Source organism: Diospyros lotus, chromosome 9 (genome assembly GCF_014633365.1).
Source record: "Diospyros lotus cultivar Yz01 chromosome 9, ASM1463336v1, whole genome shotgun sequence".
Classification (NCBI taxonomy): Eukaryota; Viridiplantae; Streptophyta; class Magnoliopsida; order Ericales; family Ebenaceae; genus Diospyros; species Diospyros lotus.
Genome location: NC_068346.1, coordinates 12,408,059 through 12,434,005, shown reverse-complemented (window position 1 = coordinate 12,434,005; position 25,947 = coordinate 12,408,059). Strand labels below are relative to the sequence as shown.

Genomic DNA, 25,947 nt, shown 5'->3' with positions numbered 1-25,947 from the left:
GTGACGAGGAACCAAGTCACTTCTACATCGAATGAATGGGGTTAACGCCTGTGAAATGAGTTTTCTGATGGTAACCTAACCCAGTTGACTAGAGATCCCAAGATCTGGGTTAAATAAGCAAACTGGCTGGAATAATTCATAGTCTACACACTAAGGAACTTATAGTTCTTCCCAGTTCCCAGCAGCAAGAGTGTGTATTCTGTCGATGGTACAGGTAATATTGGTATCTTGTTCTAAGAGAAGTAGTGATAGAGTGCTCTTAATTAATGATTACCTATGTGAGAGTAGAAGTGGGTCGCTTCTATGAGAACTGTTCTAAAGGCTTGGGTTCTCTAGAGCGCTCATGAACTCAAGATGTTGTCCAGGACCAAAATGGACACAATCGTATAGAACTCAAAGGTGTAAGATGAGTTGTGTTTGATATCTGTTGTCTTGATTTACCACTAGAAGGGTAGTTCAAGAGCTAGGCTCATTACTTCTTCGGTAAGTTCGACAGATACTCACTAAGCGAGGTTCAAGTCCAAAAGACACCTTGCCTGATGCATAACTTATTGTTTGCTCTCTGTGGTGTCGTGTCGGTTTATTTGGTTTGGAACACTTACACTTATGTAGGGGATTATTGGGCCCATGTAAGTGAGTGTAAGTGCATTTGTTGGATTTATTATTTGTTGTTTATAGAAATTTGAAGAGCCACACTTAATTTCTTGAATTAAATTTGAGGCTTTTCATTTGCTCCAAGAGTCACAACTTTTAATGAGTTTTATGATTTTAATTAATTGTTGTTTTGATTTTGTGGCTCTTGGGAGCCCTTGGTGCAACTATAAAAGGCTGCCCAAGTTTCATTCTTCATCATCCAAGCATTCCAACATTCTCTAGTTCCATCTTGTATTTGCATTCACCTCAGAGAGCAAGTTCCTTTATTGAGTTCTGTCAGCTCCAACCGTTCGAGGCCGCCGTTCTGTTGGAGAGATTGTTTTATCCTATTGAAGCTTTCGCCATAGCCTACCGGCTACCAGTTGCAGGGCAATCTTGCTTTCAGGACAGTGCTAAGACGCGACTCAATCTATTGTGTCCTTCCAATTCGGCTGTTTCAGTTGCCATCAACCTCGTCTTGTCACTAGTTTACAGTCCCTTAATCTTAAAGTTGTTGCTAATATTTGTTTATAATATTGAGAGAGTGCTTGTGCAGTTTTCAATAATTGCATTAAATATTATTGCAATTTAGGGGTTGGTGAGTTATTGCTTTATTTGCAATAAATATATTCTATAATTGTGACGTACCTAAGTCATAAATTCAACAAATGTAACCGGAATTTTTTTATAAAGTCATACGGAATAATTAATTAGTGGGTTCTTTTAATTTGATAACAACAATAAAAGATATTATTTAATTAACACCCAATAAAATAATTATAAGATTTTATTATTATTATCTAAGAGAATTTTCTTGGTAGAGTTATCATTTTCTTTCTATTCTATTAAGTGTTTGTGTACCAAAAATAAAAATAGAATCAAGTGGTTATTCCATTGCATTATTATTTGTTGTTACCAAGATACACCAATGAATTTATTTCATTAGAAACGTCGTCTTCAACTCATATGAATTTGCAAGGAAGAAAATAGTTAAATGACTCTTATACTTAAGTCAGATGCTGAGAATGTTGAAAACTTCATAATTCATTTCAGTATAGAGACGTACTCTTTTTAAAATGAATATCTACATATTTATAGAAATGTATAAAATAATTTTAAATAATTCAAAATTAAAATTTTTATATTTGACGTTCATCTCTTACAAATAGCGTTCAACCTCTCCAAAAAAAAATTTAGATATCAGAATTGTCCTGATTTTCGCATTACATGTACCCCCTCTCCCGATACCGAAGGAAATGTTCCCCGTGAGATTGCCCCTCCCCCAGACTAGCTCTTGGGCTGCAGCCAGTCCACGGCGACCCTGGGCCGTGGTCTGGCTTGCAGCGGCCTTAGCGGGGCAGGGGACTACCCCAACTCGGCAGACTCAGGGCCGCCTTCCACAGGGGCCCCTAGCAACCGCCATGGCTGGCCCGCGGGTGACCACCTGCCTCGGGAAACATGATCTCTCGCAGCCCTCTATCACTGAGTCAACCCTGTTAATCTGAGTTGACATGTTTATTATTATTTATTTAGTTAATTTTTGTCAGTGTGTACTTTTTCTATGATATATCATTTTTCTTATTCTCTCTGCCGAATTCCATCTAGCCAAATATCACTTAGGTTGTGTTTGATTACATTACCTAGAATTTAATTCTAGGTAATATTAGTTAGAAAACAAAAACCATCTCATCCCTTTAGAAAATGAATTCCATGGAAAAAAGCTTTAAATGCTTGTACCTTATATTTTTGAAAAATTAGAAGTGTTTGATTGTTTTCTATAGAAAATGTGTAATGATTACATATTTTCCATGGAAAATATATGCAATCAAACACACTCTTAGGGTGTGTTTGATTGTATTATTTAAAATTTAATTCTAGGTGATGATTACTTAGAGTGTGTTTAATTATATATATTTATCATAAAAAATATATAATTATTACACATTTTTTATAAAAAACAATCAAACACTCTTAATTTTTCTATGAGAAAATATATATGATACAAGTATTTAAAGGTTATTTTTATAGAATTCATTTTCAATGGGGTGGGGTGATTTTTGTTTTCTAGACAATATTATCTAGAATTAAATTCTAGGTAATGCAATCAAACACACCTTTAGAAAACAAAAAGCACTCCACCTCCATGGAAAATGAATTCCATGAAAAAAAATCTTTAAATACTTGTACCATGCATATATTTTTCATAAAAAAGTTAAAGGAGTGTTTAATAACATTTAGTTGGAAAGAAAAGTATTTTCCAACTTGTATAGAAAACAAAAACTATCTCCCCCTAGGTGAAATTTTCCATTAGACAAAAATATGCTTTAATGGTTGTACCATGAAATTCAATTATATGAAAAATATAGTGTTCAAACACCAAAAATAAAATTCAATTTCTTGAATGTGACATTTTTTATATATTTTTCATGCTATCAAACATACCCTAAGGGTGTTTAATTATTTTCATATAAAATATGTGTAATAATTATACATGATTAGACATTTTCTATGACAAATGTGTGCTATCAAACACACCCTTAGTTTTAAATAGAACCTGACAGTGAGTGTTGATATAGTAAAAGTTTAGTTGTGTCTATGTATTATTTATTTTGGCTTTAAAGAATATGACTGCGATTACATAATTTGATTCTTGAATAAATTCTTATGAAAAATGAGAGGGATTCTTTTCTTATAAAACACAACTTATTTTTAACTCACAATAACGAGTAATTGTCTCTACCCAATGTAAACATTAGCTGAGAGTGAACTGTGTGTGTAAGGGATCTGGAATGTATGTGAATGTGATTGTCTTCCCCTTCTTCTTTCTCTGATCTTTCCTTGTCACGCTAATGGGGTTGTTGTCGGATGGGTTCCAATCACAAATAAGTACCCAAATGCGGAACCAGCGATGCTGAGGTTAGATTCAAAGGGGACAGAAGCAGCCTGAGATCCAGAAACAAAAAGGGGGGGGGGGGGGGGGGGGGGGGGAACCTTAATCGTCTTCAGTCAATTGTCTTCTACAATAGTTCTCACTGGAATCCGCCTCTCATTCTCTCTTTCTAGTGATGGGTTTTTATCAAAAACCCTATCAGGGTCACAATTGGATTTAGCTAGGGAGTGGGAGCTATATTTTGAAATTTAAAAATTCAGGAGTGATGATGCCTTGTCAATTTACCTTGAAAGTGACACATGCAATTTACAACTTCAAATATGTTATAGGTTAGTTTTGTAATATATTATTTGACAAGGCTAAATAATTATTATTACAAAAGTCCGCTCATAAATAGCAACCTCTTCAGTGCTGTTTGTTAAAGCCTATGATGAACCTTGTCAAATTACTAATTGCGTCATACAAACCTCATGAATAGAGCAACGACTTTGAGCAGAGCAGGTTAAACAACCATGACATAATAGCGAAAAAACCCAAGCACATACAGGCACGTGGTAGTTCAACAATAAACTGCATTTTGTCCTTGTAATCTTTTGCAAGCCTGACCGACCGGCCGACGAAAACATTTGTAAATTACAAGAAGAAACCCCACAACGTATGAAGTATGACGCGCGGCGGGGCGGTTGAGCTAGCAGTTGGCGGTTATGAAGCAGGAACTTTCAATTGCACAGCAGATATTGGTTGAGCTTGAGCAGCAGCAGCAGCAGCAGCAGCAGAAGAATAAATGGAGTCGTCGTGGTCGATTTCTTTGCGGGATGCTTCCCAGAGTCGTTGCTCGATGCCCAATTTCCTCAGCTCCATCAACCCTTGCTCAACTATATATAATAAAGCACCCAATTCAGTCACCAACCATAAAAGCCCATTAATTACTAGTGCCTTATCGATTAATTAATCACTTGTTGCGAGTTAAGAATCACTAAACTGGATGATCATCGTATAGAGATTCTTAAGAACATTTTATGTTTCTGAGATACCATGCAGTCTTGTTTGTAATTTTTGGAACTTAAACATAGAACAATCAACAGTGCCTGGACTTTAGGGTCGCAATTCTTGTTAGCAGGTCGTGTTCAGATCATATACCAACAATGAATATAACAGAATGCAGGTTAACCCGAACAAGACATGATTAATTGGTCATGTCAAATACTTGAACCCGAATGCTGACAAATCACGTTAAATACCTGAACTAGAATCCTATTCGTTTACAATACATTAACATTTAACATTACATGACATGTATGACTGTTTATCTAACAGATCAGGTCAACATAAATTGATGCATCCTAACTCGTTAAAATTAATAAATAAATCACAAATAATTCATTTACAAATTTTAAAATGGCAACCCGTTTACATCTTATATAACCTAAAGAAACCTGCCTAATTTAAGAATATAACATTAAATATAAAAATTGCATACAAATAAGTAAACTATAAATCTACAGCTATTACAAATTTCAACTGCAAACATTAAATAAACATTACTTAAACCATACTTAAATAGTCAAGATTAAAGGGTTAAAATATATAATTTAATTTTAAAAATTAAAAAAAATATTTATATAAGGTTTGACACCATTAACTCGTTTAATTCAGCATGTTTTATTTCCAAGTAAATAAGGTCAATTGAAACTTTTTTTTTTGTCTCCAATGGAAGGCCAACCTAAACTTGAAAATTTAATTCAGTGTCAATTTTGGGTTGACCTGATCTTGACATGAACTCATTTAAACCTAATTCAAACTTGCTAAATCTGTGTCATGTTCGTCTTGTGTACCTATTCACCACCCCTACCTAACTGGAGGCTATACATGAGACTAGTCAGGTTCCAACATGGGATCAAACACTCCTATGTTAAGAGTATATTAAACAGATTTGCACCACTGTGGTAGTAGCCTAGTGTTTTGAGAGTTCTCATATCCCTTGGGTCTAGGATTTGAACCTTAAATCGGGCATTCCCTAATGAGGATCTGACCCTGTGCACTACAGTGAGGCCAGAGTGGCAGGCTCGCCTTCCGAACAGCAGCTATGACTCAAACCAGACATTTCCTAGAGAATAAGGGCCGTTATGGTCAACGCCAAAGGGTGTTGTTACACCAGTCACCCACCTTCCTCTTTTACTTAACAAAAAAAGAAAAAAAAAATTTGCTAGAGAAGTCTTATGGAAGGGTGTTGAAGAAAAAAGAGTTTGAATTGTTGATATACAAGTTATCAAGGACGTGTATCATCAAGAAATAATGTATGTTAAGATTTGCGGAGGAGATATTCAAGCCCGTTCTAATTACAATTGGATTACATCAAGGATCTAGATTTAGCCCTTAACTCCTTTTTGTGATGGACAAACTCTCAGAGCACATCCAAGAAGAAGTGCCTTGATGAATGTTATTTCCAAAAGATAGTCCGACAAAACAGGGCATGAATAATAAACATGAACAATGCAAAAATCAAACATGAACAATGCAAAAATCACCTTAGAATAAAAAAGTTTTAAATTAAGTAGGTTAAAAACTAAGTATGTGGAATGCAAGTTCATTAAAAATAGAAGTATAGATGATGTTATTGTGCAAAGCAAAGACCAATATGATGTTTGGATTAATTTTTCAAAGGAAAAAAATAAGAATATGGAGAATGTTACTCATAGAATCAAGACAAGATGAATAAACTGAAAGTACATCCAATATCTTAGAAATTTTTTAGGAATACAAATTTGAAGTTTTTTTTTCCTAATTTAATTTAACTTTCAAGTTAAGTTAGGATTAGAATGTCCTATTTTTGTTCCCAACTTTAACTTGAATTCCCACTTTGGTAGGTGAGCGTATAAATATCTCACAGGAACAGATTTGTTTAGATTTCAGTTTATTGATTATTCAATATAGATTATTGGATAACAGCTCCTGATTTTTCTATCTCCCTAGTCCTCTCTCTTCTCTAATTCTTCTTTACTCTTCTATCATTTCTTTTCTGTTTTTTTTTTTTTTTATTGCTGGGTATTTCTTTTCTGTTCCAGCATATCCTTTCTAATGCACTGTTGCTGCTATTCTTCTTCTATCAGATTGTCTTCTCTTCACTTGTTCTTCTTCATCTTCTTTGGTTCTATGACACTTATGATGAGTAATTTCTGAAGTTTTTGAAACATTTCCCAACATTTGTCCAATGGAATTCCTGAAGCTAAGACATAAAAGATGGGTTTTCTCATAAAGTAATAGTTACCATCAATGGCATCATGTGAGGAGGGTGAGTGCCCGCTGCGGCTAATCCAGAATTTAAGTCTTCTTTCAGCAATCTCCTCCTCTATACCATGGACTTTGGCTCGTCTCCAAAAATATGTCAGCCATGCCTGTGCAAGTTAAAAGTGACATAAAAATGAAAAATGTCACCAAGGTTAGCCCAAAATAGTTTAACCCAAGAAAAAAGTTGACAGGAATAATATTAATAAAATAAAGACGTGCACAGGACTCAATTGAGGGCAATGTTTGACCAATAATCAAACCAAGAGACTATGACTCTTCTTTGAATTTATATGGAGCCAAGGATGAATATAGAGATCTCCATAATCAGGCCATTTCTCCTTGACAAGGCATGCATGCAGAATATCCAAATACTTGAAAAGAACAGAGTTGGATAGATTTCTGTTAGTAGAAATGTTAGATACCTTGGGATATTGCTAGAATATTTTATATATTCTTTGTAATCTTTCCAAAGTTTTTTTATTACCTTTTAATATTAGTCAAAGGACCTTATATACCCGTTGTATACCTTCACAGTGTAATAGAAGAATACAATATTCCGTTACTTTAACAGTAACATTTCAGAATTATTTACTGGGTCAGATTCTCAGTTCAGATTCAAATTCTGCCATTCATACTTGGAAAACTAAAGTAAGTTGATAGTATAACTAGTAGGAAAACCAAATTTAAACAGAATCAAAATACAAATCATCAAATGAATTGCCATAGTTAGATCTGTTAACACAATAAAACATGTTAACTTTTAGTAGCAACTGCAAAAGTTAACATGTAAGTGAGGGTGCTTCAGGTGGAGCAAATGCCAAAATAGATAGAAACCACTGACCTCCTTGAAAAGAACATCTTCAGACTCTTCTGGAGACAGTTCTGCAAAGGAAAAAAAGGCCTCAAAAAATTTTACTCAAGTTCACCTGGGATGATAAGTAATGGTAACGACAGAAAAAGTTCAATAAATTTTGTTGATATTTGAGCCTGCAAAATAAAAATAAAAAATGGGACCTATGTTAAACATCCATGTTGGACAAGAAATATAGCATAGGACATGGATATGTGTCTGCTTAGAAATATCATGAAGAAATGGGATATGGAAACAAACACACATATGAACACAAAAGAAGTCAATGTGAAAAAAAACAAATGAATGAATAAGAATAGAATAAAGCGGAAAGCATTATGTTTTATGTTTTTTATTAGTAATGTTTACAAAAGCTGTATGTCTTCTCCTTGCTCACCATGTGGTAACAACTTACTAAAGAAGTTGAATGAGCATCATCCAAATGTCAACCTTGTTAGACGGGATATGTGAAGGACTGACCACCTGGCATGACAGGACTCACCTGAACTAGCTCAAGCTGCCCAACATAGCTCTAGCTTGAGCAAGCAGGATGATAATCATGCCAGGTCTCCTAACTCCAACTTACCTGATCTCCCTTAAAGGATTACCTATCTGTTGGCACATTGTGATTAACAGCCACAATTTGGGGATTACCAACCTCAAGTTATGAGATTGTCAACATTAAATTAGGAATTGTAATTGATTGGAATGATTTGTGCTGCTTTTTCTTTCAGTCTTGATTTCATCTGTTTTTGTATAAAAGGGGCATTCAATCAATGAATTAAAATATAAGGTTGTATCTTCTTGTTGCAAAGCTTTTTGACAATAAAACCGCTTAGTTGAGTGTTATGCCTCATAATTGCTATCTACTTAATGGTAGCAGTACTTTTCTGCATTAACTCTACATAGATTAAGAGAAATCCAGTACTGAAGTAAAGACTAAGAAAACCCAATGCATACAAAATGAACTACATACCAAATGGATCTGTAAACTTCGGATCACCAGGGGACTTGATATCTGCATATGAGAAAAACAAAGGATTAAGTAAAAGGGGGCAAGGGAAAAAAAGGAAAAATGGAATTAAAAAAGATTAAACCCCTAAACTTCTTCAACAAAATTAACTGTGGAAAAAATAATCTCTGATAATAAACATTATAAACCCTAAAACATAATCTAGAAGACAGCTGCATCTGGAAAAGCAAAAGGCTTCAGAAGCCTACAAGGGGTTGAAATTACAACTGTTCCTACGAGAAATTGAAAATACATTTGTTATCTGAAGAACAGAAAGCCTTAAACTTCCAAAAACTAAAAGAAAGAAACCAGAAACAAATTCCAGAACATAAGGTATATCAATGACCTTACTTTTCACACCAGTACAATACTTTTTGGCCTAAAATGCTCAGTTGACAATTATAGAACAATGGAATGTGCAACATGAAGATGAGATGGGAAAAGTAAAAGCTTATGCAAATATGACAAGGCCAAAGCACCCAAAAGAAAACAGATTCTGACTTAAATTTCAATGCACAAGACATCTAACACTTAGTAATATGGAGATAATAATGAAGTTTATAATGATATGGTGTACCATGTATAAAACTGCAAGGAAAGTGGCAATTAACTTTTACCACATTGCCACCCAGTAGCTAGAGTGAGATAGCCCAGGTTATGCCCAAAGAAGTCAGGGGGGTTTTGTTGCATGGAGTAGATATGCCTATGGGGATTTGACAATAAGGCATGAACAACTGCACCCTTATAAAATGTTCATTGCAGAGTAGGGCTAAGAGATCTGTTAAAGGTGTGAACAAACGATCTTTTGTTGAGTAGTTCGCAGATTTTGATATCCCTACGATATATAGGATACTGCTGGGTGTTAGTTTCTTTACTACAATGTGTGCATAATGTTTTACCCCCTTCAGGCGCCTTTTAGGCCATCCATACATATTGTTTTGTATGCAAATTAGTGCAATTTCCCATTCCAAACTATAAAATTCAGTACGTTACTAATGAAGGAAGACATGCTGAACAAGTACACAGGAAATGACACAGACAAACCTGAAAAAGATAGTCGAAGTGCATTTGCACGCCGTTGTTGTGCCAGTGCGAGAACAATACCATCCTCAACCTAGGAAAGAGCAATCATAGAAAAAGGAAAGTTGATACAGCAAGACTTGTGAAACAGGAAGGCTACACTACCATAAACAGAATTGCAATAAAGAAGAAACCTTGCAGCAAGTGATCTAGTCTGAATATTCAAATCATGAAAAACATTATTTGAAGATGAGAGATAAAAAAAGAAACAAGGTAAGTTCAGATGCCTCAGAAGGAAACCTTCAGAGATGCAAGCTCCTGCAAGCCCATTTCAACTGAAAGCATGCTCTCAATATTTCCTTCCCCAGTTAGATCATTCAAGTCCTGAACAAGTTTGATCCTCTCAGGATTCTCATTGCCTACAAAGGATTCAAAAGTGATTAAGTGTGACGATATAATAATGCAGAAGTACTTTCTCATTAGAGGAATAACAAGAATCAAAATACTTGCTACGATTAAAGCAAAAAATGATATTTAATATTTGATTCAGTGAGACATTGCTGCTAACCTTTCTCCCAGAATTCCTCTTTAGCCTTTTGCCCAGCAGAAAGGACGACTTCAAAAGGAAGAGGTGCTAAAGATGACCAGTACTCATGCTTTGACACAGCAATGTCTGCACAGATACCTATGGAGAAAGGACGAATATAATAAAACAAATTTGATCCAAGAGGAGAAATTAGGAACACCACTCACTTAATCAAGCTAAACTTAATCAAGAGCAAGCAGGCATCAACTTGATCTTTTTAATAGACATAACTTGAGAAATGCCAAACACCCAACTGCAGACAGTTTGAAACCCCTGAAAATCATAATATTTCCCATAGGCAAAAATTATTCTCTTGTTTTTGTAGGAAATCGGAATAAAACTCTTTTGTATTAAGAATGCACACATGTACATCATCTTATAGAGGAAAAGAAACACAACATAAGGAAACTAATCTAATTACAAGAAAGGAAGGAAAACAGAAAGGAAAGATACATATGAAGAAAGGAAATATACATATGAACATTCTTAGGAAAGTTTCCTAAGTCTGAAATATCCTATTTCAGATTTGGAAACTTCTAAAGATCTTTTCCTTCGACATATTTTCCTGAACCAACACTCCCCCTCAAGCTGATAAATGAATGTTTATCATTTCCAGCTTACTTATTAGAACTTCAAATCTTTTTGCAGTCAGCCCTTTAGTTAATACATCAGCCACTTGATTTTCAGATGACACATAGGGAATCTGAATTAGACCAGCATCCAACTTCTCATTTATAAAGTGCCGGTCTATTTTTATATGTTTTGTCATGTCATGTTGAACAGGATTGTGAGTAATATTAATAGCTAATTGATTATCACAAAATAGTTCAATAGTACCTTGAATCTTGATCTTCAAATCTTTCAAAATAATCCGTACCCACATCAATTCACATAAACCCAAGGCCATAGCCCTAAATTCTGCCTCTGCAGTAGACCTTACCACAATGCTTTGCTTTTTACTCCTACAATACACAAGATTCCTCCCCCCCCCCCCCAAAAAAAAAAAAAAAACACACACAATATCCAGTTGTGGATCTCCTATCAATTAGAGAACCACCATAATCTGCATCTGTAAATCCTTATACATTTAATTCAGCCCCAGTTTTATACAAGATGCCCTTACCCAGTGTGGCCTTTAGGTAGCTCAAGATCCTCCTCACTGCCTGCATATACTCCTCGGTTGGGTTGTGCATGAATTGACTTACTAGGCTGACAGCAAAAGCTATGCCAGGCCTAGTATGAGAGAGGTAAATCAACCTGCCAGTAAGCCTTTGGAACCCTCCTTTATCCACTGCTTTCTCTTCTGGGTTTTCCTACAATCTAATGTTAGGATCCACAGGTATGTTGACTCCTTTGCCCCCTATCATCCCTGTTTTAGTCAACAAATCTAACACATACTGATGTTGGGATAGGAAAATTCCAGCCTTAAGAGTAAGCAACTTCTATTCCCAAAAAATATTTGAGAACCCCAAGGTCTTTAATCCCAAATTCCTTAGCCAATTCCCTTTGAGGATCTGATGTTCTTCATCATCATTTCCTGTGACCACTATATCATTATCTCAAATGATGATGTTCTTCATCATCATTTCCTCCCGAATGTTTGAAGAAGAGGGTGTGATCCCCTCTACTTTGGTAGTATCCCATAGACTTCATGGCCTTAGAAAACTTGCCAAACCATACCCATGGGGACTACTTGAGCCCATACAAAGCCTTTTTAAGCTTGCACACTGTACTTGCCTCTCCTTCCTGAAATCCAATAAGTAACTCCATGAACACTTCCTCCTCCAAGTCCCCATGTAAGAAGGCATTCCTCACATCTAGTTGTTGCATCTTCCACCCAAAATGAGCTGCTAGAGATATAAGAATCCTCACAGTGGTAATTTTTTCCACGGGGGCAAAAGTCTCAAGATAATCTATGCCATAGGACTAAGTGTAGCCCTTGGCCACTAGCCTAGCTTTATACCTCTCCAAAGTTCCATCAGCCTTGTACTTTAAATTAAATATCCACCTGTAGCCAACTAGGGTGACTCCCTGAAATTCTAGACACCAATTCCCATGTCTGATTTTTATTTAGAGCATTCATCTTCCCTAGCATAGCTTGCTTCCAATTCTGATCTTTTAGAGCCTCATCTACTGACTTAGGAATAACAATGGTATCCAATGAGGTTAGGAAGCTTTTGTGGTTTTGGGAGAGACGACGGTAGGACAGGTAATTAGACAAAGGGTGTAAGGTACAACTTCTGACCCATTTTTCTTATAGCAATTGGCAGGTCCAAGTCATTAGAAACAGGGTTAGGAAGGGTTGAATCCAATGGTTGTGTAGATTCCATACCTGGGTTGAGGCCTGATATTGATGCAAGCTGAGAATCCACAATGGGCTACCTCCTTTTGAACACATAAAAAGAGCCCTTAAACCTAATTGGGGATGGTAATCGTGGGACTGCTTGCTCATTGCATGTTGCAGGTTGAGGAGAGATAGCAAAGGAAGTAGGTGGAATAGGAGTAGAGTTAGGATGCAGAGACTGGTTAGTGTGAACTAGAGAGTCGGCTAGATCACTTGGGCTAGTTGGTGTTGGTGCTAGTGCTAGGTTATGAAAGTCTTACCTAATGCTTTGGTCCCCATATTCTCCAATCTCCCCCTGGGGACCAATCTGAGGAGGGCTAAAAAATGGTTGAGATTTAACAAAGGTGACGTCTTTGGAGACATAGAATTTCCTAGAGGTAGAACTGTAACACTTGTAGCCCTTTTGAGTTGGAGAGTAACCAAGGAAGACACACCTAAGGGCTCTAAGATCAAGTTTGTCTTGGTGGATTTTAGGGATGTGAACAAAGCGCACACAACCAAACACTCGAAGTGGAAGAGGGGTATGCAAACTTAAGTCTGGGAAGAATGAGGACAGGTAGCAGAAAGGACTTTTATTATTTAAAACCTTAGATGGAACACTATTAATCACATAAGCCGCAGTTAGAACAGCCTCTCCCTAGTAATTTTTAGAGACATGGTGGTGATGGAGAAGAGCTGGCAACATTAAGAATATGTCTCGTCTTCCTTTCAGCTACTCCATTTTGCTATGGAGTATCTATACAGGAAGATTCGTGAACAATTCCTTACTAAGAAAACTTATGCAAGTGATTATTGAAATAATCCCTTGCATTATCAATTCAGAACTTCTGTATAGGAGTGACAAATTGAGTAGAAATAATTTTGCAAAAATAGGGCAAGACAGTTCCAATGGCAACTTTATCTTTTAATAGAAAGATCCAACACATTCAAGTACAATCATCTATAAAGGAGATGAACCACCTAGCCCCAAAACAATTGGGGATCTTGGATGGTCCCCAAACATTCGAATGGACTAAGGAAAAAAGTTTAGATGACATTTTATTGCTGACTGGATAGGACACACGGTGGTGTTTTGAAATTACACACACATCACATTAAAACATACTAGGATCTAGGGTTTTAAACAAAGCAGGAAACATACTCTCTAACAAAGCAAAATGAGGGTGACGTAGCCTATAATGATGGAGCCAAATGGTGCAGGGCCAGAATTTGACTGGGATGAGCAAGCAACCGTGTGCTACCCCCCCTTAGGATCAGTCTCCTTGTGTAAGAAGTACAGACCATTATGCTCCTCAACCACACTAATCATCTTCCCCATGCTCATGTCCTGAAATCCACACATAGAGGATAAAAAATAGCACGACAATTTAATTCCTTGGTAAATTGATGAATAGAGATAAGGTTGATAGCCAAGTTAGGTACATGAAGTACCTGCTTGGCAGATAAGATAGGGCTAAGTTTAACCTTGCCCTGGCCAGTGATGGGAACTGAGGTTCCATTAGCAATGGTTATATGTTTAGGGGTTTCAAGGGGCTTATTTGTCTCAAAAATATTCAAGTTAGGGGTCATATGATCAATGGCTCTTGAATCCAAGATTCACATGTTACTCTTATCAGTTTTAGTGGCAGAAAAAGACTTAGAATGTAGGAATTTACCTTGCTGAGCAAGTGAGCAAGCCTCGTCCCGGATTGTCCTTAGGAAATTCTAGAGTTTATTAATCTCCTCTACATTCAATTGAGGAAGGTCAAATCCAATAGGATCTGTCTTTTCTACAGATCCAGCTTCCTCTTGCTCCTTGTTGGAGATATAGACCTGGTTCTTGGGAGTTAGGTTCTTAAAACCTCTCATTCTGCTCAAGACAGCTTCTTTCCCATGGAGTTTGAAGCATGTATCCCCAGTGTGCCTTGGCTTCCTGCAATAGGTACACCACAGGCATTCACAGCCTGAATTTTTCATTGACACCTCTGATTTTCCTGCTCTAAATCGTGCTCCTTCTCTATTACTTGACACCATAGCTGAACTTTCGGCACCATGTTCATTGAGCATAGCTACCCTTCTATCTTCTTCCCTTCTAATAATGGCAAATACTTCATTAAGAGCAGGCAGTTTCTCCCTAGCAAGCACCTAAATTCTTACTTGATCATACTGTTGATTTAGGCATGCTAGGAATTCTACAATCTTATCCCGTTCAAAAATCCAATTGAGGGTGGTAGCATCAGCAATGCACACCATTTTGATGTCTTGATAGTGGTCTAGTTCTAGCCATAATCCTTTCATCTTATTGTAGTACTCTGTGATAGTCAAGGTTTCGTGTCTAGTGCTACTAATCTTAGTTTTAATCTCAAAAATTATCGAGGCATCTTGAACCTTAGAATAGGTTTGCCTCACAGTCTCCCAAATATCTCTCGCTGAAGTTAAAAACATGAAATTCTTACTAGCCTCTAGTTGCATGGCACTCTATAGCCAAGACATGATCAAAGAGTCTTCAATATCCCATGCTGTGAATATGGGATATGAGAACTTTGGAGGGGGTCCAATCAAGTGGCCAGTTGGCCAATCTTCCCTCGACCTTTGAGGAACATCCTCACAAGTTGAGCCCACTGCAAGTAATTTCTATCGTATAACGAATAGGAATGGTGCATCCCAGGCAACTCTCCTGCTCCAGTTGGCTAATCGATTGGGGTTGACTCTGCCATGGTCATGGAAGGATATTGTTTCGGATATTTCAAACATGGTTATCGAGAAAAAAAATGGTTGGACAAAGAGGAGGCACCAAAGGCTTGGATAGAGTGGAAAAAGAATGTGCAATGAAGGCACACTAGGGTTTTAGGATGGACAAGAGGATATTGAAGGCTCTAATACCATGTAGGAAATCAAAATAAAACTCTCTTGTATTAACAATGTATACGAGTACATCCTCTTATAGAGGAAAAGAGATACAACATAAGGAAACTAATCTAATTACAAGAAATGAAGGAAAACAGAAAGGAAAGATACATATCAACATTTTTAGGAAAGTTTCCTAAGTCTAAATTAGGAAATATCCTATTTCAGATTTGGAAACTTCTAAAGATCTTTTCCTTGACATATTTTCGTGAACCAACAATTTTGAAACTAGATAAGCTCAAGAGGAGGAGGACACAGTGCCAATAACTACTTTTAGGAAATTTATCACAAAATACCCTAGTTTTTGGGAATAAAAAGTATTTTTGCTAGTTTCAAAAAAAAAATGTTACAAAAATGAAAAATATACAAAAACAAATTTTTTATCAAAGTTTTCAGAGTATCCTAGCATGGTTGTTGAGGTGCTTGTACCTGGCATAAAATTCCCAACTTTGAGCATCTAAATAGGGAAAATGTGGAAAAGAAAGATATTTCACATCAAACAAACATTTGACGTGGAAGATAGAGGAAGAGGGTTCTTTGCAGAGGTGGAAAGGGGTAAGGTTTTTGGCTCGTTGCACAATAACTGTTGTATCTATTCCTCCCTAAGGAGTGTAGGGGTGAGGAATACTTCTCCATAAAGGAAAAGGGTGATTCTTTAGAGCTTAGCTAACAGGAGGTGATATCTGGTCACAGCATATGATTGATGCATACCAAATTCTTGGGTGGGTTTGTTACATTTTGTCAAGAAAAGGGCAAATAAGTGAAAGGAAAGTAGATGCTGTGACCAGATAAAAATTCACATGCTGGCATGCAGAAAAGAATATAAAAATTCACATGACACCTTAACATGCTGGCATTTTGAGATGTATTTGGAGACTAAATCCCTAGAGGGAAAGATTATGCAGATCTAATATTTGAAGATTGCCAAAGAGATTGATCCCCAGGAGAGATTGTGGAGATCTACACAACATGAACTTTTAAGTCTAAATATTGAAAAAAAAATAATCACAACATGCAGATTACCATATCGTGCAGCTAATCCCCAATAACGTGCAAGCCAACACCGCTTAAGGACAACTTCCTCCTGCAAGATGGCATGCAAGTGAATAAATCTTTAAGAAACGTAGTATGAAGTTCCAAACAACTATGGATGTGCATACCATTTCACTCTGGGTTAATACCATCCTTTGAGTCATAGAATGCAGAGCTCTAACTTCAGATTCAGTTCCCTGAAGCTGGTCTACAGCAGCTGTGGCCTCACTTTTGACTTTCTGGTCAAGCAAAAGTTCAAAAGCATGCAGTTACATTATGCAGTAGTAGTAGAAGAACCTAGAAAAAAAGTACAGAAAATAAACAACACAGAAGTAAACTTGCATGGGGTGGAATACCCTACCTTAAGTTCTGAGCGGAGGGAGGAAATCTCCTCATCTACTCCATCTTTTGTTTGTTTTGCATCTCTAAGTGCAGCCTGTGATAATAAATCATTTCTCCATTATGCTTAAATTTCAGAAGACAGGAAAATTAGAATCCATGCCATATACAATATGGAAGACATCAATCTGATTTTATAGTCAAGCAGATGGCTTTTGTATAAAGCTTAGTTGATCCAGTTCAAAATTAGGGACAAATGAAATAAATGGAAAGTTTGAGTACCAAATATTAAAGTTAAAAAGAAAGAAAGGCAGAAACAATTCAAATGTGCCACATACCTCTCTTTGACGCAATGCAGCTTCCTTTCTACAAATGATTAACACAAGATGTCATAATCAATTCAAAAGGCTTTCAAGGAAATATTTGATAAAAAAATAAAAAAAGGCAGAAATGAGATGGATTAATAACTCTAGAATACCTGCTCAACAGTTTTGCTTCTAAAGATACCCCTTCACCAAGAGCAGCTACCTGATAATCACAGATAAGCAGCAAAGTCCCATGTTACATTCAGAAGGAGCTAGTTATTCACGGGATACCACGTATGTAAATTTGAAAGGAAGAAAGAAATAAAGATAGCATTTTCAAAATGTAATCTCTCTAGTCCACAAAAAAGTATTTGATCACAATAGAATATAGCCAGAATATAATATTGAAATGATTTTGCAATACAAACTCACATGATAACCTCAAGCAAATATTTCCTCTGCGTTGCGAAAAAGCGTCAGCAGCAGCGAACTCAAAATTTTCAAAAGAATATGGATAACCATAAAAATCAAGACAAGAAAAACATAAAAACCATTATAGATAGTAAAATCAAAAATATATACATATAAAACAAGTCCAAAATTGCACTTGATGATCTTTATACTGCAATATCAGGAAAATCAATCACTTGCATAATCATAGACAACAAATAAGTCTGTCAAAATTTTGAAGCTACCATACTAACTTATGGAACCAAAATATCTAGCTGAAATCACTAATGTAAAACAATCCACCGATAAATTTCTTGTTGGAGTCTTGGCCACATTCTTACATTCCATTGTACTGAACAATTATTTAAATACATCACCTGTTTCTCAAGCTCCCTAACTCTAGCCTCTGCTTCCTCACAACCCTCTTCTGCAACCCTTAGCTGTACAACAAATCCCAACTAAATGTTAGTTCTTAATAGCATGTTTAGACAAGATACATGATTAAAAAAAAAAAAAAATTGGTGGGGATGCAGGAGAAAAGAAAAGGTCTGCACCTTTTCAAGAAGATTCTCATTTTCTTCTTGTAGCATATCAAGCTGCAAAAATAAGCCAAGATTAGCTTAATGAGAGAATCAACAACCAGAGCAAAGCATAAATCCTCTTCATGCATCTATAAAGAACAAAATCAAGGCACATATTCAGATGAAACAAGTAGCACACTGAAATAAAAAAATGTAAAAAATGATCCATGTTATAACATACTTCATCACAAAGGGCAGAAGCTTCCCGTTGATCTCCTGTGTCCTTCAAGTTCATTTGCCCCAAGTTTGATGAAAATCTGCAATTTGTACATATCAGGGGTTATATTCAGTTGATCAAACAAACAGCTATACCAAATATTTGATGCTGTGTAAACACCAGCATGTCTCTATATAGCCATCCTATACAGCTCACAAAATGAACATGAGAATATACAAGTGCATGCACGCATCTATATATTTCTTATGGTGATAAATAAAGTTAAGTCTATTCAAACACTTCACAAAGCTCAAATTTCATTTTCTTTTTTTCTTTTTGGCTTAGGCAAAGCTCTAATTTCGTTGCCCAATAGTACCTAAAAATACAGTGGAATTGGGGTTTGTTTTTACTTTTTTTTTACCTTTTCTCTTTTTGCCTATTAGTTGGAGGATCAATTGGTGGTATGGGAATTGGAGTCTTCAATGATGTTCTACTAGATGGTACTGATGGAGTTGTACGAATCGCCGCCGATGGTCTTCCAGCTGATGTTGAGCGAACTGATTGCGTTTCCTCTACAAATTTTCTGGCTGCCTAATTAAAGTAGAAGAAAACCCAGTTAGACTCATTGAGATTGCTCCATGAACTCAAACTTGTTTTCCATAAACAATTTATAATTAAATGTAAGAACAAAGACAATATAATCATGCTCATAAATATGAAATTATGAGTTTATAGCAGAGCAGTTCCAATTCCCTTTGTTATTTAATGTGGATTTCAGAACCATGATGAATCAAATTACACAATGTGATTGAGCTCCCAAAATTGCTCCAGAAGAAGAAGGGCCAAAAAAGGAAAATTCATCATTTATAAACACCAACCTCAAAGAAAGGCAATGGAAACACAAACTCCTTACCCCAGGAGAAGCGGATCTAGTGGTCTTAGTAGACGGAATCGAAGGCATAATGTTACTGCTGAGGTTGACTTTATTAGTGTTACTGAGAGGCCTGGTAAAGGACGGAAGCGGAGGAGCACCGAGAGGGAAGCCGAGGTCATCGTTATCGTCGTCATCGTCGTCGGCATTGTCGGTGGCCTGAGAAGCCATGACCTGAGCTAGGCGTTGGGCGGCAGCTTTGGCGGCGAAGTTCTGAGTGCGCTTGATGTTGGAAATGCCGGTGGCAGAAGAGGAGCGGGCGTGGTGGGGGTGATAGGACGAGGGCGACATTGCCGGAGAGGAGGAGCCGCCGGTGGCGCTGGATTCGCTGCTCCACTGCCGGCCGTACACCGGACTGTCGGTTCGTCTCCTATCCATCTATGATGTGTCGCCTAGATCACCGCAAACGCAGTTAAAGCACAATTTCTGGGCATACTTTCGCTGCCCGCTGCGGTGCGGGTAATCAATCTATCTAGTATTGTCCGGAAGAAGCCGTCAAAAGCCGTCGGTGATTGGTAATTACACTATGTTCCAAGTTGACCCAAATGTGCCGACTATCCATTATATATATATATATATATATATTTAGGAATAAATCCTCTTTTATGGTTAAGTAATTGTTACTTTTTTTTGTGTGTGTGAATTATTAAATAAATTATTATATTTTAGTCTGTTAAATTGATCATTATATTTTTAAAAAGTCAAATAATTTATTATATTTTAAATTGATGCCAACTTAATCATTATTATACTTTAAAAACAACCAAATAAATATTTTACTTTTTAGACCTAATGTTGTATTAGTTATTATAATAAATGTTTCCATTGCACATGTTAAAGTCAAAACTCAAAAATTTAAATTCAAAGAACCGCACACCGCAAGTGTAACTCGGTCATTCTTAAAATATAATAATCATTTTCTAGCCAAGTCTGAAAATACAATGGCTAATTTGACTATTTTTAAAGTATCCCTATTTTTTTTTCTAAATTTTTCAAAATCTCTCTCTCTCTCTCCCCGTATTGTAATTACACTAATTATTGCATCCTCTCTCTCCCCCAGCATTGTAATTACACTAATTATTGCATCCACTTATGCTAACTATCTTAATGTTTTTTTCTTTTATTACGTCTCATTATTAGCATCATAGTCACCCCACTTTTAAAACTACACTGAAGAGGTGAATTACAAAATGTGTCCAAGTGACCAGAGTAATAGGTCTTGACACCACTGATATTACTCTCAAAGTTCTCCCCAAAAAGAAACATTTTGTTTCTCCCAAAAATCAAACCTACACTGAGAGCCCCCAGACAAACTTTCAGCCTGCCCCTTTGCCACTCAACTATGTCTCGAGGGACATCTTTGTGTTTTTTTAAATATATTAAGATAGGTTATATAAAGTTAGAATAGTTCAATTTTATTTTGATCTTCAAAATTCTAGACCTAATCATAATTGTTCAAATCTAAGTTTATATAAAATTTAAACCAACCATACTTTATTCACGAGAAGCTTACTTCGAAGGTAAGGCATTAAATCTCCTAGATCAATTTTATTCTTAAAATTTTCTGAGGCACCACAAGAATCCTCAAGGTCATCATTTACATCAAGACTTCAAACATATGAGATTAATACTTATTTTTCATGTCCCCCTCATGCTTCCAAGTCACCTCATTTTATCTTCTTCTAGTTTCTTTATTAATGGCATGACTTTGTTACTCAAATTTTGCTCTACCATGTCTAAATGGACCAACATCTCTATTATTCTTCTTTTGAGGGTAGATCAAATCATCTAGGACTTTTGTGTCATCCTTCCAAACTATTTGGGATAGGTTTAGTGTTTCCTAAGTTGTGATACATGAAATATATTATGATGTTGGTCACTATTAGCTTTCTTTCTCTTATTCCAATTTAGCATATTAGGATGGTACACCTTTGTTCATAATATGCTTTGTAGACAAATTACTTTGATAAATGTAATAAATAAGTGCTCTTCTCAGCTATCTTTAAAATTCATAACACATGTTCATCAATGTCAGCTCAAGGCTTATGCCTAAGACCCACGAGAAAAGAGTAGGGCCCTAAAAAAATGAGAAGAGCAGGCAAGCAAGAAAAAATTGATTTAATTTGGTGTAACCTGTATCAAATAGTGTATTTTTCATATCAGTAAAAATTGTATCAAATAGTGTATTTGTTATATTAATTTGGTTTAATGCAAAAGACACCCTACCTAATCTAGAACAATATAAAAATAAAAAATGAGAGTGGATAGCCATGATCATTGGTGGTGTAAACAACCTAAATTAATAAACAAATCTGGAGTTATAATTAAACAAACTACTATTATGTTACATTTATAAGTTAAATTTATTATAATATATTTTCTCCCTCTAAATATTAGATAAGATAAGATATTCAGTTTTTAACAAATTTCAATTTATATGCTCCATTTGTCAGATAATAGGTCTAATTTGACTTTCGGTGCAAATTAATATAATCTATCCATAAATCTGAACCAATTGTTCATGTAACACTTAGTTTAGTTAAAATATCTCCTTAATTTGAAGAAAAATTATTTAAATCTTAAAATTTTTCTAAAATATGACATGCTCTATGATATTAATGGTTTAGATTTATTTTCATAATTAAAAGTTTTAAAAAAAATTATAACCATAGAAATAGCAACACCACTTGTCAAACTAAATTTTATAAAAACAGTAATTTTTTTCCAAATGCATTGACAGCTTATAGAATACTACTAATCTTTCTTGTTATTGTAGATTCAGGAGAAAAAAGTTTTTCAAAATTAAAATTCATAAAATTTTATTTACATTCAATTACGTTATAAAAAATATTAAGTAATTTGGAAATATTGTTAATTGAAAAACATTTGCTTTATAAACTTGAATACAAAAAATTAATTAATAGTTTTCATCTCAAAAAACAAAAAAAATAAATTTTTAATAACTTTTTATTATTTATTTATATTAGTAAAGATCCGCTAAAATAATTGTAATATCTCAAAAGTCCAAAGAATGGTAATATATATCGAGAATAAATAAGAAATGAAACAACACTAGCTAAATACTTTTTTGGCTGAATGTAAGTAAAAAAACTCCTGAGTTAAACGTGTTTTAAGCTAGGAAAGCTCAAAGATGAGTGACCCCCTAAGAAGTTTGCATAGGCCTATCAGGATAAGTTGTTTCAATCCTTCCTATTATTCGATACGGGATGTTACAAGTGGTATCAAAGCTAACCTAGACCGTGTGTTGGGACTGTGTACTAACCAAAGGCTAGGTACTAGACCGGAGACACTAGACGAGAAAGAGCTGAGACCAGTTATAAAGTCGCATAACGATGATGTCATATGATTAAGGGGGAGAGAATGTAATACCCCAAGAACCTAAAGAAGAGTAGTATATATCGAGGATAAATAATGAGGGAAACAACACTAGCTGGATATCTTTTGGATTTAATGTAGACAAAAAACTCCAGAGTTAAGCGTGTTTGAGGTGGGGAGCTCAAAGATGGGTGACCCCCTAGAAAGTTCGTATAAGCCCATCAAGGTAAGTTGTTCCGATTCTTCCTATAACTCGACGTGAGATGTTAGAATAATTGTCGCCTAATGCCTCACCTAATCTTGAACTGGCCATTATGCAAAGAACATATTCCCAAATTTTTTTGATGGTTCTCTTTACACAATCTCATGATAAATCTTTAGTCTTTACCCTAACCAATACTAACAAAAATGATAAGAAAATTTCATGATCTATCTCATGTGTAAATTGTGATTGAGCTAACTTGTTTGCTAAGATGTGTTTGGATTTTGTCAAATGATCCATGATGTCATATTGCAACACAACTACTTGCTGTCCTCTAACAATCTCATAATGAAATCTATTGTCATATATCGTTATTTTCCACTTGAGAATGTGTGAAAGTTGGAGCATTGATACTTTAATTTATAAGGATGCCATATATTGTGACACATTTGGTCATGTCTAATATAATTTTAATTATTATATTATTAAGCCACCGTTATTAGTCCATTTATTTATTCCACCAGTTTGATAATCCATTGTGTTCCATGACACTTGATTCTAACATTTTTTTAAGGTAAATTTCATCCGTCACCCTTAAGATCTATCTAAACTATACCATCCATCACTATATTTTTTAAAATGACACCGACCTCCCTTGGCTATAACAAACTCTTAAAATTGACCATTTTGCCCTTAAATATAAAATAATATTTTTCTACTCTTTATCTATCATCTCCCTTTCCATTACTCTTCTTTAACTCATCTGTTACATAAAAAATGCATATGATTCAACGATAATTGCCAACCAACCATCCTAGATCGTTTTTTCTATTATTTGTTTTTCTCTCATCCTCTCTTGGGGATATAAACAAACTAATACATTTAGGGAACGTTTGTTAAAATGAGCAAGATAAAGTGATATCAATATAAGATTAAGATACTTTCTGGACCAAAATATAGAATGGTCAAGATAAAGTCGGGAAACATTCCAAGATTTCTATCAGACTGTTTGTTAAATTTTTTAGAATCTACTGGTAACTATACTTTTTCTTGATGTGTTTGTTAATACATATGATAAGTACCAAGATAAGGGTTTTTCTTACTAAAATATCCCTATTACCAAATTTATGATTAAAATAGTATTTTATGATTAATATGAATTGTCAAAAAAATTAAGATTAAAATTAAAAATAATATTTTATTTTTTAAATTCATGTTCAAAAATAAATTAAAAAAGAGTTGAAAAGTATAAATAATAATTGTTAGAATTATAATAATTCCACCTACATAATTAAAAATAACCAAAACATATTTTCATAATAGATAATAAAATATAAAATTAAATAAAATAATTTAAAAATTGATGAAAGGAATTATATTAGTTAATAAAATATATATAGAGAGAGAAATTTAAATTTTAAAAATCAATGAAATGAATAATGTCATTTAAATTTTAAAAATTGTCAAAACATATAATAATTTTAAAATATATTAAATAATATTAATTATAAGAGTTAAATAAATAATTTTTTTTAATAAATTTAAATATTTAAAATGCATTAACTATCTTACAAGGGGTAGATAAATAATTGAGGCTTATCTTGAAAGAGCCAGATTAATTTATCCGATAAGAAGATCGGATAAATTTATCTTGAAACGGGGAGATAAGAGGTCATGTGAGACCTTTTCTGAAAATGGTCAGATAAGCTTAACAAACACGTTTGAAAAGACATTAAATGATAAGAGGGAGAGAATGTCAGATATGGGAAGCATCCCGGATGTTTGGTCTTTCCAACGTGTTTGTTAAATTTATCTGACAATTTTCGAAAAATCTCACGTGACCTCTTATCTCCCATTTTCAAGATAAACTTATCCAAACTCCCCCATCAGATAAATTTATCTGGCTCTTTTAAGATAAAACTCAATTACTTATATGCACCTTTTAGGATAGTTAATGTCATTTAATGTATTTTAAAGATTTAAATTTATTAAAAAAATTATTTATTTAAGTCTTATAATTTATATTATTTAATATATTTTTAAATTGTTATATGTTTTGACAATTTTTAAAATTTAAATGACATTATTCATTTCATTGATTTTTAAAATTTAAATTTCTTTCTCTCTCTCTATATATATATTATTAACTAATATAATTCATTTCACCAATTTTTAAATTATTTTATTTAATTTTATATTTTATTATTTATTATGAAAATATGTTTTGGCCATTTTTAATTATCTAGGTGAAATTATTGTAATTCTAATAATAATTATTTATACTTTTCAACTCCTTTTAAATTTATTTTTGAACATGAATTTAGAAAATAAAATATTATTTTTAATTATTTTTATTTTTTTGACAATTCATATTAATCATAAAATAGTATTTTAATCATAAATTTAATAATATTGATATTTTGCTAAAAAAAACTCTTATCTTAATATTTATCATATATATTAACAAACATATAAAAAGAAAAAATACAATTATCAATAGATTCCAAAAAATTTAACAAACACTAATAGAAATCTTGGAATATTTTCAAACCTTATTTTTTTCATTCCATATCTTGATTGGGAATGCATTCCAAACTTATCTTGATATCTCTTATCTTACTCATTTTAACAAACGCTCCCTTAATGAATAGCTTATTCATAAGTTCGATTTGAGTTCATTTATGTTCACTTATTAAATTAATAAACAAATTCAAGCAAAAATTCAGTGTCAGTTTAATAAAAAGTCATGCTCGAAAAAAAGAAAACTATTTAGCTCATTTATGTTCATAAACAAGCTAGTTTATAATTTTTTTAAAGTTCATCAAAAATTCATTTGTTTGTTTATTTAATAAGAGTATATAAATATCTCTAAGATGTGTTTATGGTTTATCTTGATTTTTTCTTGCTTCTAAATCTATGATTTTGGTGACAATATAATTATACAAACTATCATTAAAAAAAAATAGTTCATCTATAAATGCTTGTTCATAAACAAATTCTATAACTTTTTGTTCAAGAATAAACTTGATAACAAAGTCAAATCAATTCACTTATGTTATTCAAACGTAGCTCAAACATGAAAAATAGTCTAAGAACAAGTTCAAT

General features: G+C 34.3%; 1 protein-coding gene across 2 annotated transcripts; it reads right to left on the bottom strand.

Annotated features, from left to right (window-relative positions):
- Positions 1 to 3,861: 3,861 nt before the first annotated feature.
- Positions 3,862 to 19,837, bottom strand: LOC127809811 (coiled-coil domain-containing protein SCD2-like). 2 transcript variants are annotated; one of them, XM_052348927.1, is made up of 17 exons: positions 19,287 to 19,837; positions 18,795 to 18,964; positions 18,398 to 18,473; positions 18,190 to 18,231; positions 18,013 to 18,075; positions 17,359 to 17,408; positions 17,219 to 17,246; positions 16,903 to 16,977; positions 16,670 to 16,780; positions 16,533 to 16,593; positions 10,262 to 10,378; positions 9,994 to 10,112; positions 9,718 to 9,787; positions 8,638 to 8,679; positions 7,653 to 7,693; positions 6,792 to 6,918; positions 3,862 to 4,398 (listed from the first exon to the last, which is right to left on the bottom strand). In XM_052348927.1, exons 1-17 carry the CDS (start codon positions 19,680 to 19,682, stop codon positions 4,226 to 4,228), a joined length of 1,761 nt encoding a protein of 586 aa, XP_052204887.1. In that variant the 5' UTR covers positions 19,683 to 19,837; the 3' UTR covers positions 3,862 to 4,225. The 2 variants fall into 2 exon arrangements, with proteins under 2 accessions (XP_052204887.1, XP_052204888.1); XM_052348928.1 differs by lacking the exons at positions 3,862 to 4,398; positions 6,792 to 6,918 and having other exon boundaries at positions 7,658 to 7,798.
- Between the last annotated feature and the right edge of the window lie 6,110 nt (positions 19,838 to 25,947).

Excerpts from the sequence above, each read along its gene's own strand:
- LOC127809811 (XM_052348927.1), bottom strand. The coding sequence starts at position 19,682 with ATGGATAGGAGACGAACCGACAGTCCGGTGTACGGCCGGCAGTGGAGC. Across the intron at positions 16,978-17,218 it reads CTGCATTGCGTCAAAGAGAG|GCTGCACTTAGAGATGCAAA; the intron begins GTATGTGGCACA and ends TTATTATCACAG. Across the intron at positions 16,781-16,902 it reads CCCTCCGCTCAGAACTTAAG|AAAGTCAAAAGTGAGGCCAC; the intron begins GTAGGGTATTCC and ends TTGCTTGACCAG.